This window comes from Aptenodytes patagonicus, chromosome 12, assembly GCF_965638725.1.
Source record: "Aptenodytes patagonicus chromosome 12, bAptPat1.pri.cur, whole genome shotgun sequence".
NCBI classification, from domain to species: domain Eukaryota; kingdom Metazoa; phylum Chordata; class Aves; order Sphenisciformes; family Spheniscidae; genus Aptenodytes; species Aptenodytes patagonicus.
This window is the reverse complement of record NC_134960.1, coordinates 23260661-23277742: the sequence shown is the minus strand read 5'-3', so window position 1 is coordinate 23277742 and position 17082 is coordinate 23260661. Positions and strand designations below refer to the sequence as shown.

Below are 17082 nucleotides of genomic sequence, written 5' to 3'. Positions count from 1 at the left end.
AGGCACTCAAACACTTAACTACTTGTCCTCTCTCATTTCCCAGCCTACTCCTTTGTGCTGGTCCACAGGCAGAGCAGAGACCCGATCTGAGCAGAGGATGTTCAGTGTCATCAGTTCCCTGATCCAGTCTGATATGAGATCCTTTAAGCCTCCAAGGCAGCAGATCTGGCTCAAAGCCAGACTGTCCAAAGCAGCAGACTCACTCTCCAGCTTCTGCTAGCATATCCCTTTTCGTGGCTATAGCAGCAAAGTGACACTTGCACTATATGAAGACGTTCTATATGGGAGACTAGGAACTCTGCCCCCCCCCCCCCCCCCCGTACCGAGAAATGCCTGTTAGCCACCCCAAAACTACGTGCATTTCCCAGGGAAAACCCTGATTACACTTTGAGTCCATGTGGTGGTAGTGGTGGGAAGCATCACCGTGCTGCTGCCTCCTCCTTCTCAAAGGCAGACCCTTGAGGTTTTCACTCTTTTACAGAGGAAGCTGAACTCATGACTTGCACTCATTCAGGTTCTTATCCACTCATACCAATTGTTTGCTGCTTATATTTGGGTCCTCTGTCCAGACCCACACCAGAATATTCCTGACATCTTACATCAGCTGTAAATCCAGGGATGCTTTTATATACACTGGTCCAGTAGTCCACCATTTTAGCCAAGAATACTGGGAAAAAAAAAAGTTCTTGAAAACGTCCTCTCCACAGTTCAGCCTGTCCAGCCATCTATGTCAAGTCTCCTTTGGATTCACTGCAGTGAAAAACTCTTGCTGGGAACTTCTCAAGTTCCAGCTTCCCCAAAAATGAGGGCTTTGAAAAGATCTTTGTCACAGTGCGCTGCTGAGTCAGAGTAACATGAAGTGGTAGAGGGGCACAGCAGGCAGTTATCTCAAAACGCAGCAAATGCATATAGACCTCAGTCCTGAGCAGGCCCCAAGTGCAAGCGCACATTGTCCCAAGCCATGGCAGTAACAGCATGTGGAGAATGACCTTAATGTGCAATGGCCAAAGGCAGCTTCGCATAGTGTCAAAGGCCTCAGGGGAATTGTCTGAGTCCTGACAATTTTCCAAGTGATGTCAGCTTCGATACCCACTTTATCAGCCGGTCTTTACAGCAGTAGTACCTGAAGTGCTAGTGCCTTGCATAGCTGTAAAGCACTGACTTAGGTTTTGATTTGAGGTACATGTTCGCCTCCTTTCTTTCCACCCCAGGTTAGCCTGTCCATGACCATGCCAGACACACCCAGCACATACAAACCCCAAGTCTCCTTTCCTTCCTGAGAGCAGCTCCCACCTAAAGCAGAGTGCCTGGACAGCACCTCTATAGAAGTGCTCCCCATGCTCCCTCCCACACAACAGCCGCTTTGGTAGCTCTGGCCACATCCTCTGCCACCCCAAGGCAGCCAGAACAGCTTTAGGTACTTAAGACTCTTCTCAACAGCTCAGGTCTGTTTGTGATATTCACTGCAACAGAGGAAGAGAGGCAATGAAGGTTTCTGGCTTCCCAGCCTGGATGAGTATCTTTATCACTGAAGAACCCTGGAAGAAGGCACTAGAGTTGGCATGACAGCATGAGTCCCCATGCTGATGGTGAGGGGGTGAGTACACCCCCATGATGTACGAGCAGAGATTTTACAACCAAAGCCTGTGAAACAATGACAAGAATAAACTTGGTCTCTAGGCAAGTGTCCTTACCAGCAAGACAAAGAGTTACCAAAAAAACCCAAGCTAAATCCTCCTCTTTCCAATGGGGAAAAGGCAGGGACCACACCCAACCTTACCAGAATCCCAGAGTTGTTGAGGTTGGAAGGGACCCCTGGAGATCATCTGGTCCAACCCCCTGCCCCAGCAGGGTCAGCTAGAGCAGGCTGCCCAGGACCATTGTCCAGTCAGGTTTCGAGTATCTCCACAGATGGAGACTCCACAACCTCTGTGGGCAACCTGTGCCATCACTCTCGCAGTAGAAGCGCCTTCTTGTGTTCAGAGGGACCCTCCTGTGTTTCAGTTTGTGCTCATTGCCTCCGGTCCTGTCACTGGACACTGCTGAGAAGAGTCCAGCTCCCTCTTCTTCATTCCCTCCCAGCAGGTATTTATACACATGGATAGGCCCCCCTGAGCCTTCTCTTCTCCAGGCTGAACAGTCCCACCTCTCTCAGCTTCTCCTCATATACAGATGCTCTGGTCCCTTAATCATCTTCTCGGCCCTCCTCTGACAATTTGAGCCTGCACCAAGCACTGCAGTGAGCCCCACAAGAGCTATGGGTACCAGAGTAAACCAGCATACCATATTGAGGGGACGTGGCACACAGATGGATCAGCTAGCTGCCAAGGTAAGTTACACCGTCCTCCTTCCCTTCCCCAGAAATCTGTTTTTCCACAGAACGATAATAGCTTTGGAAAAAAAACAAAAGCCCAGGAATGATTCCAACGGCACTATTAGATCACTTGGACAGATATTGATGGGCTCAAGAAAACTGATGCACATTAATTCGGTAGGAACTGTACATTTGAATATTGCAAGCTTTAACTGCACAGCCTTCGGTTGAAGCTTATCAACAAAAAGACAGGCAGAATGAGAGTTGTGGCAAATCTAAAACCAGCAAAAAGCATGTATAACAAGCTCAGGATAAGGATTCCCTTGAGGGATCAGCATTAAGGATGTTCAGCAGTATCTTCCAACAGCCAGAGAACTGTTAGAGACACAACAGCAAAATAAAGCAGGAAAACAGGCTATGAACAGAATCGCTACTTCAAACAGGTCTCCACCTCCCCCAGCCCCGTTAGGGCCAGATGCCGGTAACCGTATTACTTCAAGGTCAACGTGTACTCATGCATTTGCAAGCCAGAAAGGGTCACGATTACATGGCACCACAGCTGCTAGGCATACCTGTGTTTTTAGGCCCATCTGCGTACACTGGTCCTGGAGGCGGAGGTGCATTTTGCCATCCGTACTGGGGATAACCTTGATAACCCGGCTGGCCTGGCTGGTACGGCCCAGTAGGTCCAGGAGGGTAGCCAGGGTACGGGCCAGGAGGACCACCCGGCTGCTGTGCATAGGGTGGGTAAGGGGCAGTCGGGCCCGGGCCGGGATAAGGTGGAGGATTTTCGTAGTTCATGTGGGATGCAGAATCTGTCCTGCAGAAGAAGGAAAACAAACAGAAGAACTGGTTTGCTTTTGTCTGCTTACCATGACCACGTAATTCCCATTTCAGACCGCTCACCGGAGGGCCCTACATTAAGTGTGAGAAACAGACCTCAAAATACCTGGTCAAGCAGTGAGTTTATTTCTAACCCTATCACAGGGGCAGAGACTGAGGTGAAGTGATTTCTTTTAAGTGACATGAGTTTAGCTCAGCAGCAGAGTGACTTGCTGCTTTCCAATCATGCATCAGCTATTCACCCTAAGACATTTAACAGTCCTGCAACTGCAAAGCAAAATCCTCTGCTTCCGCTCATGATTAAATCGCTTTTAAGAGAGATTTAGAAGTGATTACTTCATGTTTCTGTCAATATTAAAAAAGAAAAACACACAGAAATGCAGCCTGTCCAGACATGCTGGATAGCCTCAAAAGGAGAAAGAGTGAACACAAATGTCCACTGCACTTCTGCTAATTGTTACAAGCATCTAGACCAGCACTCTGGAGCAAGACTGTACATGAGTAACTTCCTGATGACATTGTAACCCAGCACATTGCGTATTCTTCCAGTAATATGCAACTGAATCATTAAGCAGCCACAAGCAATCAGGACCTTGGGCTCAGTCTCATTCAAAAAGCAACGTTAAGGACACCTCAGAGTTGATGTTCATAAAACCTGTCTAACTATTACTCACAGTACAGCCATCAAAAGACAAAACTGTCATAATAATGCAACTTTAATTAACCTCTAAGCAGCATGACTAAGCAAACCATTTCTTACATTAGGTTTCTGAAGCTTCTCCCTGCTTGAGAAACAGAAGTGTCCTTAATACCATGTGTTCAGGAACCACCCTGACTGAAGTAGCTGTACTCTGCTATTTCCTTTGTACCATTACAGGGTGCAGAAGGGTCACCGTTTCCCCTTTGCTGCACACCTCCTCCCACACACCACAAGCTTCAGGGAGAAATACCAGGAGCATAATTTGCCTCCGCTGACGCTCACTGCTGCCGGCATTGAGCAGGAGAGGCTGACAAGCAGGATCCTCTTTGGATGGTGTTGGAAAGGGCAAGCGGCTGGGCTGGACTGACCTGGATACTCAGTACCGTGCACCCGCTCTTGGGGACGTGCGGATTTTGAGTCCAGAGGAGACCATTAGCACATCTGGACTGAGCTCTGGCATGACGCAGATTAAAGAATTTCACCTTTGTAACTCTATAGCGAGCCCAGAGCAGTCATCTGCCGGGCAGAAGCCAAGTGAGTCAAGCCTCTGGGGCTATGTTTAGCTGCTGCAGTGTTGAAGTGAGCTTTGTTTGTTTACGGCTTGCTATTTCATCACCTCAGAGAGTGCTGACTGTCCCTCCCCAAGGAAGGATCCCTAGGCTCTCTGCTTATTTACACATTACTCCTGCCCGAATGTCGCTAGCACGACGCTCGCTGCTGTACAGGCACCATGGGGCCCTCCCACACACGCAGCACCATCCCACTCTCGCAGTAACAGCCAGTCTGATCACACACAATGCCCAGGAGAGCATTGCCGACTCGAAATGACTCCAGAGGCGCGCTCCAAGGGAACAGGGCTGACATCCCTCCCACGATGACACCGAGAAGCCCTTCACTCTCGGCAGGCTGGGTCTTCCCAGGCCTCGCCAGCCTGCAGTTGTCATTCACCTGAATTCATCCTAACGCTCCTCTTGGTGTGCAAGCCAGGCACAGTCCCAGTTAACGGCTAAGGCAGTGCTGTTACCTTTCAAATGCTATTTCTTAATATCTTTGACAAGAGTTTTAGTGTTTAACCAATGCCAGGGATTAGAGGAATTTTATTTATTTTTTTCCATTGCCAGGCCAGCCAGACCACTTAACTGCTCATTTTAAAATGGACAAGCACAACATACATTTAACTCGAGGCTCTTTAACCACCATACTGCACTGCAATGCCTCTACCAAGTCTGCAGCAAGGAAATTCTCCCTTCAGAAAGCCAGTGAAAGGCAGCAAGCCCTACAACTCACTTCAATGCAACAAACTAGAGAATCAGGACATAACAGGTCACTAATGTTCATCTAACCCAGAAAATCATCCCAAAATAGCAGCCAAAAGCAAGTTCCCAGGGAAGATCAAGGCCAGAGCGAGTGCGCGTCTATACCTACATACTGTTGCACATGGCAGGGTAACCGTTTGGTGCCCAAGCCAGACAGGGCCCAGGCAACCAGCAGACCCCTGTGAACTCCCCCCGAGTTTGCTCAGCCTCCCTGAGCTGGCGTACAGCTGCAGTGCGCACTCCCGGTGCAAGGGGATCCAAAGCTCTGCTGCGTGCCTTGTGGAAAACTGCCTCCTGCCCCACCGGGGTGACTGCAGGAGGTAGGGATCAGCGGTCACCCTCCTGAATTTAGGGATTCACCAAACCAGGGAGGAGGCATGTGGGAGCCCCCCGTTCCAGGCTGAAGAGCCCCAGCCCGCTGTCTGCTCTTCAGGCAGGAGCCAGCCCCTCCACCCACCTCCCTCTTCTCTGAGCCCCTCCAGGTCTGTTCTAGGCTGTAAGTCGGCATCCTATATACATATGTGTGTGTGTATATATATATACACACACAAGGCATTCAAAGGCAGCAAACCGCCAATCATGTTTTTTGTCTGTAAACCTTTTCTTAAGAACCCCCAGGGCTCAGCTTGCTTTGGTGATCATTGCCAAGCTCCAGCAGAGTCACATTCATTACTCCAGTTTTCCAAAGCCCTCCTACCTAAGAGGACGGTCAGTTCAGTCCATCCTTTCCAGTGAAGTTCAGTCTTCCCTTCTGTCCCTTCACATGCATCAATTCACTCATCTACATTCAATATCATTGCCATTTTAGTGCTGTAGCAAGGCTTAAAAGATGTTGCAATTCTTCAGTTGGCTGTGAACTCAAATTCAGGCAGTGGGTAACTTAAACTCAGCTGTCACACTGCTCCCTTGCCATGGGGACTTGTGCTGTGACCCCCCGGGGGCCACCCTCCACCATCACGGCTGGCCCTTCGCTCCCTTCGGTACCCAAGCAGGGAGCCTGCCCACCATCCCGTGGCTGCCTGGTCTCTGTAAAAGCACCCAGCATGGGACCATACCAAAAGCCCTTTGGAGAGCTGGTGCAACTGCCGGTGGAACCACACAGGTAGAAAAGCATTTCTGCAGAAAGGTCTGAGATGGGTATCAGCTGTACAAGGCTGTACTTGGTAAAGCTTAGAAACCACTGAAAAATGTGGTAAGATGAGAACCTGGCTAAAACCAACAGCTGTGGGTGATGAGGAAAGAAAACTGCACATCAGCAGCTCTGCAGAAGAGTCTTGAGAAACTGGACAGAAGGAGTTAAAAATCCAAGTCTGGCAATGGCTTGAGCAAACAGGGAAATGGTGGCATAGGGAACAAGAAAGAAATACCAGTGCTCTCTACCTGTTTAACAGCTCTGTGTTAGCCATGTCAAAACAGTTTTTGAAGAGGAGGCATGTTTGGAGTGGAGCTACTAACTGAGCTTCTGCCTGTTAATGCGGGAGAGGGACTGAGGAGAAACCTGGAGAGAGTCTACTAAAAGCCAGACAGATGCCTGGACAGAGACCTCAGAAGAACAACAGAACAGCGGAAAAGATGAAGAATGAGATTAAGAAAGGCATATTCCACCAGGGCAAAAGTTACTTTTCCCCTCAAAGTTGAGGGTAAAGTAACACAACAGAGATTAGGCAAGAAGTAAAAGAGAGCATCCAGCGAGAGCAGTTTCAGCAGCAACTGTATTGGAGATTTATCTGTGATGAATGAGAAGAGAAAACTCCTGAAGAATTTATCAAGGCATTCAGCAAACCTGGTTGTGGAAACCAGGTCCTCCAGAGGTCCCAAGTACCACTTCTGTCCACTCCCTCCCGCTCCACCTCAGCTGTGAAAGTCAGCCTTCTCACAATGGTCTCTGTCCCCAGTTACATTCTCAGGAAGACTTTTGCCTTGTCCCCCACCTCCACTATCAGTTACTGCCACGTGTATACCCTTCCCTACTTGCCCTTTTTGAACTGAGGAAAATCTAAATACTGTCACACATTCTCATGAACTCATACATCATTTTACATGTTTACTAGCCCTATTTACTCACCTGGGTATGTGTTTGCAAGGCAGGGCCTTGAATCATTAAGCAGATACTTTTCAGAGACATACTTGAGCTCCTAGTCAAACGTATTATGAAGCTTTGCTGTGGGTTCTCACCCCAACCAGTAATTCCATGTGAGCTGCAACCAAGACCAACTCCTATGAGCTTGCATAAGGGCTCGTATCTGTGGGTTTCCCAATGAGCACCTCTCGGAGACAAAGCGCAAAAGAAAGAAGCCAACGCATCAGTAAGGCCCTTTGTTTTTCATGGCACTGCAGGAGGTCCATCAGGAAGAGCCAGTACAGCACTGCACAGTCTCACCCGATGTGAAACTTCATTTAGCACTAAACCCAGCGAACGAAGAGATTTCCTTGATTGACAAAACATGTTCCTATTCCTTCCTCTCCCCCCCTCCTTAGTACTTTTGCTAAGAGGTAAGTTCGTTAATACATCATTGTTTCCTTAAGCTATCTTCAAACTCCTTTGTTCCACACTGCTGAGCAAACATCGTTTCCCCTACCCTAACAGAAGGGTTTTATTTTTAAACAGCTTACCATACCCTAAAAGGCTGCACTGTCTCCCATAAAGTCTGCAAAAAAGAAATCACTGAAGTAGGAATACACATACAATATATCATAGAGAGAATACATATGACACTATATGTGCGTGTATATATAGACACACAGAGATATCACTACTTAAGAACCACCATCCTATGTGAGAACACAAGTCCCTCTACATCTGTAACCTGTCTTTGACTAAGGCTTAGCAAAAGGTGCAACTATAGAACTATGATGCTTTGTATACACATATATACACAGAACTATGACGCTTTGTATACCCTATATATTTTTTTTAACCTGTCCACTTTGGCAACCAATACACCTTAGAGAAACAAATTTCATCATTAAGCTTTGAAAATACCTACTTCTTTCTGATTGCTTTAAATTACTGCCTCATACAAGGTCAGCATACCAATGCAGCTGTTGCAGAACTAGTTGGTCACTGCTCCTGACTCCCCTCTTCCAGCACACTCGTGAATTCATTATCTTTTTTCCTCCACGCATCTCTCCCGAGCTGAGGACCCTCTGCTTCTACAAAGCCTGTCCTATTCCTTAGTCATTCTTGCCACCCATTGCTGTGCCTTTAGTTTTATGTTTGTCTGAGAGGGAGCGAGCAGGTTGCATGAAGCTCTGCTGCGCAGCGCTGCAGCAGTCTTCTGCTTTCCGTCCCTTTCCTAGCCCACTCCCAGGACAGCTCTTGCCATATGTCAAGCCAAACACAGAGCTCAAGCTGCACTGTACTAATCATAACTGCAAGATCCTTCCAAGTGGGAGTAGCTCATGTAGAGCCTATCACTGCACACGTACAGCTAGCACTGTTGTCCTTCTCATACACATTGCTCACCAAAGTACCAACACACAGTCTCTTCCACCATTTCACTGCCCAGGTATCAGACTCTTCCACAAGTCTCTGGAAACAGCCTTAGTTTCAACCTGGGAAAGTCTCATAATCCACAAGCTGCCACCTATTTACCCCTTTTTACAGATCAGCGCATGGTGGATTATGAATCAAGTGAGACCTACCTTTATCCCACTATGTTTAAGAATCACTGGGAAGGATTCCCCCCTCCCCCAAACTAGGAAAAAAGAAATCGGTAGCCTCATTTAGATATCTGACCGCCATCTCACTTTGCAAGAGCAGCCCTGCAGCACAACATGAGGGCCTGAACAGGTAGGACTTTTGGTCAGAAGACAACATGATGCAGGAAAACCACCACGAATCAAGAGAACAAGGGAAAGTGTGATGGAAGGAAAGCTCTTCTGTTAGCATGAGGGGTTCCCAAACAAAGAGTCTTCACACCCTGCCAAGAAGACCCAGTTTCACCCTTTTCCCTCCTCCAAAAGGCCACTTACAATGCTGGCGCTCCCAAGCACCTCTTCTGAGGTCAGCCTAATTCTGGCCTTCAGAGTGACTGGAGACCAGTATGAATCTGCTTGTACCTGTTGGCACAGACGACACCTTGTTATCTTGGCAAAATTGAAAAGAGCATGCATAGAAGAACCATCTGCATTTTTACGCAGTAGGTGTTCACAGCTGCTAATCCACCTGCAAAGAAATACGAATCCCTGCAGACAGCTGCCTGCAAGTCAGATCCTTCAAATGCAATCTCCTGTGCAAGTGAGTCAATTAAATAAAAAGCTGTGTATGTGGGGGGAGATGACAATCTAATCTGGGTACTGAAACAGGGTTAAACATCTTCTGTTGCATAGGGAACAGTGCAAGAAATAGCCCTCTGAAAACAAATGGGGGATTAATAAGTTAAAAAAACCAAAGCAGATCAGCAGTCTGGAACACCTAGACAACCTCCCCCCCAAAAAAAACTAATTAGCAGATTTTAGGAATTTAAAGGCAAGAAGTTTTTTGTTTTTAGGACAGCAGAACAAGCACTGCACCTCACATGCTGGTCTAGTCAGGAGGAGTTGCATTTTGGGCATGTCAGATACTGATTCAGCTGGCCTTTGCACAAATGAAGATGGAGGGCACGGTGAGGCACAGATCCTGAGAAAGGCAACCGGGGCACCCTGACGTAACCCACCCCTTCCAATGCCTGCAGCGCTAGGAAGTAGTTTTCCAATACAGAGCTCTAATGGAAAGTACATTTAACATCAACAATCCAGCTCCTGGCAACCAGCCTAGAATTTAAATTACATTTCATATGAACAGTATCCAAATGAAAAAAAGCGCAAGTGGCTTTTAAATGGCACTGGTTCTGTGTTTCCCTCTTACCAGCTTCTCTGTTTAGTGACTGCACGAAAGGTACATTAAGGATAAATTGTAAGAGATTCCCTTCTTGCTCAGTTCGCTTCCAGGAAAAGCCTCCTCCCAGGTTTGCCCACCCACTTCACCAGGCAGCACCGTCAGCCTAGAGTAATAGCTGAAGGAGAACTTCACCCACCTTTTCTGACAAAAGCTGCTCAAAACTGCGTTACTGCCCAAAATGCAAGTCTAGGCAGAAGTGAAAAGCCCAGCTTTGTGCTATCAAAGGAAAAGCTAGAAAACGCTGTTTTGTTCAAACCCATTTCCTTAAGAGGTCTCTGGGGCTATGGGATACTCCACGGTCATGAGGAAGATGTGCATTTCCTCACCTTTATTCGAGTGGCTGCCAGGCATTTCCTGCACAAAAAACCTCAGCTTCTGTTCTGAGTGGCTGAAGCCACCAGATCAGGCAGCTCCACGGAGTGAACAGCAGCGGTTTGCATGAACAGGCATTTAACCTGAGCCAGGTATTCCCTCCTCCCAGTACCCTCCAAGCCCTCTGGAGGCCCGTCTGTACAAATAGAGAGCGCATCTGATGTGCGAGGCTGACACTAGTGTCCCTACAAACTGTCCCACCTCTCCAGTTCCATTGTCTGTCCTGCCTTCTTGGCAAAACCATGATCAATATGCATGTTTCCAGGTGATTTTAGTTTTGAAAACCAGGGCTTTAATCAACTCTAAAGGGCCTGTAGTCATGTTGACAGTATTTGCCTCAGACGCAACGTCCTTTGTAGAGCTTCGCAGTCACAGGATCTGTCCTTGTCGCTCTGTCTCCACAGGACTCTCTAACAACGCAGCCTCATGCCCACACAGGTTTGAATGCCAGGATTTTCCTTCTGCAGACAAGCCTCAATGTCTCGTCAATCGTTACGAACATACAAAACCTCTTCAGAAATACTACTTATAACCTATTGCCTAGTTTTCCTGCTTGCAATATGCTGTCCACCTACATGTTCTGCACGGCAGAAGAAAAGTCTGAAGCTGAAAGAGCTGCCTGTGTAGGTCCTACAATAAAAGTGTTGGTGAAAAAAATCAAATCCAATGCTCTGCTACTGTTATTACATGAACTGCACCCTTATGGGGAAAAATTTTCAAATTTTTCAGACATCTGATGAAAGGTTTTAAGAACATACTATTTAACACCAGAGACTAACAATTATGATGCTGGGAAGTACCACAGCACGGCCCCTCTAGAGTTATAAACCAAGGCACTTGCTGCTGACACACCAGCTGAGACTCTGCCCAGTTACAGAAGTGCCTGTGGCAAAACGAACTAATGAACAAAGTCCTTTACACAGAAATCACTGCAGATATGGGCACTAACACTCTGGTTTCAGGTTTTGAATGCTTTTGCGTGCACTACTCTTGTTCAAGTCTTTGTATAATGAGCTACATTAGATAGTTCCAGGAATACATAAATATATTTTGTTCTTAAAGGGATGTACTAAGATAGTTTTAAGGTGCAACAAATACCAAAACCAAAAATCAATGAAAACATCTGACTGTCAAGTTAAACTAGACCCTGCAAATAATAGTTTGTAACAGAAAGAAGCTTTGTTGGTCCAACCGAGAAGGGAATGTGAAACAAACAGTATGACTGGCAAGAAAATTAATAAGCACAGCTAATACATTCATATGTGTTATTCAGATGGTGTTCTGGCAGCATCCCAGCAATGAAACAGCAGTAGTCTTTCACGATAATCTCCCCAGCTCTGATACACTGACGGATTTAGTGGAAGATACTACCCGGACTGCATGATGATTTTCTACCATCGCAAGCAGGAAACACACTGAAGGGCAGCATACAGCTTCTAAGACACAGCAAAGTCAGTGTACGCAGACAGAAATACATGCATTTTCTGCAGCTAAGATCTCATCACTCAGAAAGATATTTCACGACAGGCTGGAAAGTGGAATGAGACAGAGATTTTTTTTTCCTCACGTTGCCTCACTTTTTCTGCTTTTCCACATCCTACATGCAGTTGTAACACGATGCTTTACTTTGCCTGTAGGGCATATGCAAGAACCTTTTAATGGCTGCTTGTCACAGGGCACAAGCAAGTATCTCTCATACCAGTTGTCACGAAACCAAGAAAGCCTTTGCCTTACTCTGTCAGAGGTTGAAGAGAAGCTATTACAGTTCAGGGCACTGCCCTCAATAACTCATGAGACCGAATAAAGCCACAACAATGCATTATAATACTAATGTAGAAATATATCTTTCTGATACGCAAGTGAAAGAAAGCAGCTTTTGTTTAGTAGTGGTGGTGCCTGGAGTAAGGAATACAATAGACCAGACATTTCCAAGTAGGTGCATTCCCTGAAGCACCCCTGCAACCCTGACGGGCTGTGGGCAGGCACTGAAGCACAGCACAGCTCCCTCTCCAAGAAAGCAGTGCGGTGGCAGCAGGAACGCGCACACGTGTTTTCACACAACTGGGTCCCGGCTGGGAAACACTCCCTGGGATAGGACTGCGGAGGGCGGCACAGCATGTGCCTGCCCCGCAGCACGGGTGCGAGTCCAAGCGCTTCATCCCGAAGTCTGGAGGAAGGCAACCTCTCCCATCCCGGGGCGAGCGGCCTCGGAGGCTCCCAGGCTGCCTTGTGGGAAACCAAGCTGCAGCCGGCAGGATGCCAGACCTGGCAACACCGACCGTCAGCTTAAATGACTCAGGCTTCTTGCTATCTTCCCCTATTCCCAAAAATGATGCAGTGCTATTTTCTACTCATTGACCCATACAGTTTCAGTTCAGAAACAGGAAGTTGAGAAGGACACAGTACACAACCGAGAGAGTAGAAAACGTCAATATCGAAGGCAGGCATTTGAACCCTGCTCATTCAAGTCTTCAGCTCCCACTAGAAGTTTTCACGGCCCCCTGCTAAGCCTACAGCCATGCCACAGGGAGATCACGAACAGGTGACAGGAGAAATGCAGACCTGTTTGTTGAAAATCCAGAGTTACACAGGCTTGCTCTGCCCTCCTAGAAACAATTAAGTAACATATTACTCTGATCATGCACAGAACTACCCTGAAAACAGGCAGCTGCTCCGTTTACCATAAACACAGCCCTCCAGGTAATTCTCCGTCATCCCACCGCAACGCTACGAGCAGGAACATTGCTGCTTACGCTTACAGGAACACCTCTGGTTTTTTGAGCAGCAAGCCACTGCCAATTTTAAAAGTAATATGGACCTGGGGGGACACAGGGCAGCAAAACACCGGAGCTCTCTCCTCCAACTGACAGCAGGGTGCCACCTCGCAGGGTCTGCTCTGCCCACATCAGAGCCCCCCACCCATGTCGGAGCCACTCATTTATAGGACATTCTCTTCTCCTCTTCAGCCTCTGCAGTGAGGACACCCACCAGCCTCTGCAGATTATCACTTACTGCTCTCAAACCGTTAGGGGAATGACAAATCAGTATTTTAACAAAGATGGCCTTTATAGCACATGAATAAGAGGCACAGTGTAACAGACTTAGTGCTGAAGAAGTTTCAGTACTTGGTAAAAACACTATTCTGTGCAATGCAGAAGATTATTATCCAACATGCACGCTAATTCCTGACCGCACCCAAAAAGCACTGAAATATGATCACTAAAATATATCAAGTTTCAGCATTTTCTGCCTCCTCCTCAGTCTACCTGATATAATAATAGTATTCTTATCACCCAATGTTTCTAGGAAGAGTCAGTCTTTTTATTAAAGCAACTGATGCAGTTGAAAGAAAAATACCTGTTTTCTGGCACAGCAGCACTTCCCACACCTTGTATCTCATCACTGTATTTACCATAGCACAAAGGAGGAGGCAGCTGCTCCACACAGTCATTTTAACTCACCCACACTTACCCTATTTAGACACTCAGGATGAACCTTCTGCTCACACAGGTCTCGTAGCAAAGGTGAAAGCACCAAAAGCAAAGAGCACTTTTTTTTTTTCCTTTCAGATAGAACTAAACATGAATCTGGGATGACTGGGACAGATCTTGGTGCTGCCCTGGACAGAGAGGGTCTCCCCGCTGCTATCAGAAGGGGCTGCCAGTTCCGTGTGGCAGAGGAAAGGAGGCGAGTACTCTCCTCCTCTTACTTATTCTCCTATTTCACCATGACATTTAATTATCCAAATGAGGTCTCCAACAGCTATAGGAACAGGAAATATAAATCCAGGACAACCATAATGGCTTTTAAACACACAATGCAGCATTATTATTTTTACTCAGAGAGTGCTAGCATACCTCTCGCTCTACACTAAATAAGCCCATTAGCATTAAACATGCCCATCTGCTTTGAGTGCAGATGCCTGCCTTCCTCTTCTTCCCCCATGCTGCATAAACAGTTGCAGCCAAGCAGCGCTGCTCTCCCCAACGCGCAGGGCAGGATTGTAAAACCCCACAGCACCCCACAGCCACCTCGCTCCCTGCAACGAAAGCTTGAAAGAGTTTAAAGCAACTTTTTGGAAACAAACACATCGTTAGAGCTGGCAGACAGGGAGAGACGCCCCCAGGTCAGCAGCACCGCGGCCCAGGCCTGCCTGGGGGGCTTCACTAGTGACCCACCCTCCCGCTCCACAACAGCGTCCACCTGACCCGACACCTCGGGGACCCCTGCCGCCGGAGCCGCCGCCCCACAGCTGGCCTCCCAGAGGTGGGACGGGTCCCCCTCTTCACCCCGAGATGTTTTCCTCCTCACCCTCCTCAGAGCGGCAACCCTGACCAGCACGTTCCCCGCAACAAGGGCCCCGCGTCCACGTCCCAGTCCCGCCCCACAACCCACCCCCCTGCCCCTCAGCGTCCAGACTCTCTCCCACCCGCACGGGGCCCTTCTTGACCACCAGCCCGCACCGCACAGCCGGGGCGGCTCAGCCCCGCAGCAGGCTCACAGCTTCCCCCGGCACACGCTGGGGTACGGGCTGCCCCCGGCCCCGCACTCCCTCCACACGCACCCGTGGGGGCTGCCGGCCCCACACCCCCAGCTCACCCGGCCCCTCACGCACACCCGTGGGGGCTGCCGGCCCCACACCCAGCTCACCCGGCCCCTCACGCACACCCGTGGGGGCTGCCGGCCCCACACCCGGGGCTGCCGGCCCCTCACGCACACCCATGGGGGCTGCCGGCCCCTCACGCACACCCGTGGGGGCTGCCGGCCCCACACCCAGCTCACCCGGCCCCTCACGCACACCCGTGGGGGCTGCCGGCCCCACACCCATGGGGGCTGCCGGCCCCTCACGCACACCCATGGGGGCTGCCGGCCCCTCACGCACACCCGTGGGGGCTGCCGGCCCCACCCCCAGCTCACCCGGCCCCTCACGCACACCCGTGGGGGCTGCCGGCCCCACACCCATGGGGGCTGCCGGCCCCTCACGCACACCCGTGGGGGCTGCCGCCCTCCCGCTACCTCAGGCGCTGCCCGTCTCGCGCCGGCACCTGCTGCGCACTCCGCGGCGGGCGGTGACGTCAGGCAGCGAGGGCGGAGCCCCCGCCCCTCACTGAGCCGGGCCGGGCGCGGAGGGAGGGGGGACGAGGAGGGGGCGGGCACGTCACAAGCCCCGGGTCCCGCGCCCCTCCGGGGGGGGCGTGGCCAGGCGGGGGGCGTGGCCGCGCCTGCCGCCTCAGGGCGGCCGGTGTCCCCCCGCGGCCGGCGGGGAACGACCCGGCGCGGCCGCCCGCCGCCCTCGCCCGCCCTCCCGCCCGGCGGCCCCGGCCTCTGCCAGGGGAGCGGCCGCCGGGGAGCGCGCGTCTGAGGGGCGTGAAGTGGAAGAGGGCCCGTCTGGGCCGCGGGGCTCCTGTCGCCTGCCCGCCCCGGCAGCCGCGGGGGCAGGGAGCGGGTGCCCGCCCGTGGGAAGCGGGGACTTACCGAAAACTAAGCCAAGCGAGGTCTTAAAGGGGGAATTGAAACAAAAAAGTAAAGTGCAGCTGCGTAAGAGCAGAAGAAGGGAAGAGGAAGCAAAGCCGCTGGGCAGAGATGGGGTCAGGGTGGAAACGGGGGGGCTCGTCCCCCTGAAATTAAACGAGGGCTCTGCACCAGCCCCGCCGGGGCCGTCGGCGGGTGCAGGCAGGGCAGGCAGCAGCAAAGGGCCGGTCGGGGTCGGTGCCGGCAGCAGTGGGGCTCGGAGAGCCCCATCCCCGTCAGGGCACCCCTCGGGCACGGTGGGGTCTGGGCTGGGACCCGCAGCCCCCCGGATGCCTCCGGTCTCGTTCCTGTTCTCCGAGGGGGCGCTGGGGCTGAACGGGACACGCGGGCCAGCGATTCGGGTCTTCGCGCGACGCCTTGTCACCTTCCACTGATAACGGGAAACGTGCCTGGGGGAAGGTCCAAGCACGGAGTCCGGGGAAGCAAGTACGCGGGTTCGCCCAGATAAGATCGGTCAGGGACACAGGTCAAAGTATTCAATTCCTGCCCTCGGCACATGACCGTGACTCACGGTGGTGACCGGTGGCGAGGGGACGGCCCTTGACACCTGCAAAATGACGCTGTGCCTGGCGGGCGCGAGGTGGGGCTGGGGGCTGCGGTGGCGTCTGCGGCCGGGGGACGGTGGTGGTCCGCGGGGAGCGGAGGGGCGTGATCCTGCTCCTGTGCTGCTGTGCGTGCCGAAACCAGCTTCCTTTTCCCCTTCATCGATTAGTAGATCTAATCAGGCCGGTTTAATACTGGGTCCCTAATGAGGCTCAGCCAGGAAGAAATCATTTAAATTAGTTACATGACATGCTGTATTCTTAGGCAAGAAAAACAAGATACGCAGCTACCGCTGCTCTGTATGAAGAACCCAGCACCCTAAGTGCATCCTAAATGAAACCTTCTGGCTGATGGGAGGTGTGGGAGACACCAGAGAGCCCTTTCCAGGCAGCCGGCTGCTCCGGCGGAGGCTGCGGTTCCCTGGATGCGGGGAGTGAATCGCCAACCCACCGTTCCCCAGCCACGTCTGCCCCAGCCGCGCTGCCCTCCTCACATCTGGCGCAGCCTCCCAGGAGGCAGTTTACTCTGCAAAATGGGAGCAAACTAACAGAACGAAACAAGACAAAAAAAGTCCTCTGGG

The 17082-nt window shown here is 50.6% G+C and overlaps 1 protein-coding gene across 4 annotated transcripts in view; it reads right to left on the bottom strand.

Moving 5' to 3' along the window:
- Positions 1 to 15519, bottom strand: part of CYSTM1 (cysteine rich transmembrane module containing 1) — a 30927-nt gene extending 15408 nt beyond the window's left edge. Inside the window, exons 1-2 of one of the 4 annotated variants that reach the window (XM_076350135.1) lie at positions 15444 to 15519; positions 2887 to 3134 (exon numbers count right to left, since the gene is read on the bottom strand). In XM_076350135.1, coding sequence (XP_076206250.1) covers positions 2887 to 3115 — 229 coding nt within the window. In that variant the 5' untranslated portion in view covers positions 3116 to 3134; positions 15444 to 15519. Of the gene's footprint in view, positions 1 to 2886; positions 3135 to 14991; positions 15005 to 15026; positions 15095 to 15414 lie in introns of those variants that run through there. The other 3 variants (XM_076350137.1, XM_076350136.1, XM_076350138.1) reach the window with 3 other exon arrangements.
- Between the last annotated feature and the right edge of the window lie 1563 nt (positions 15520 to 17082).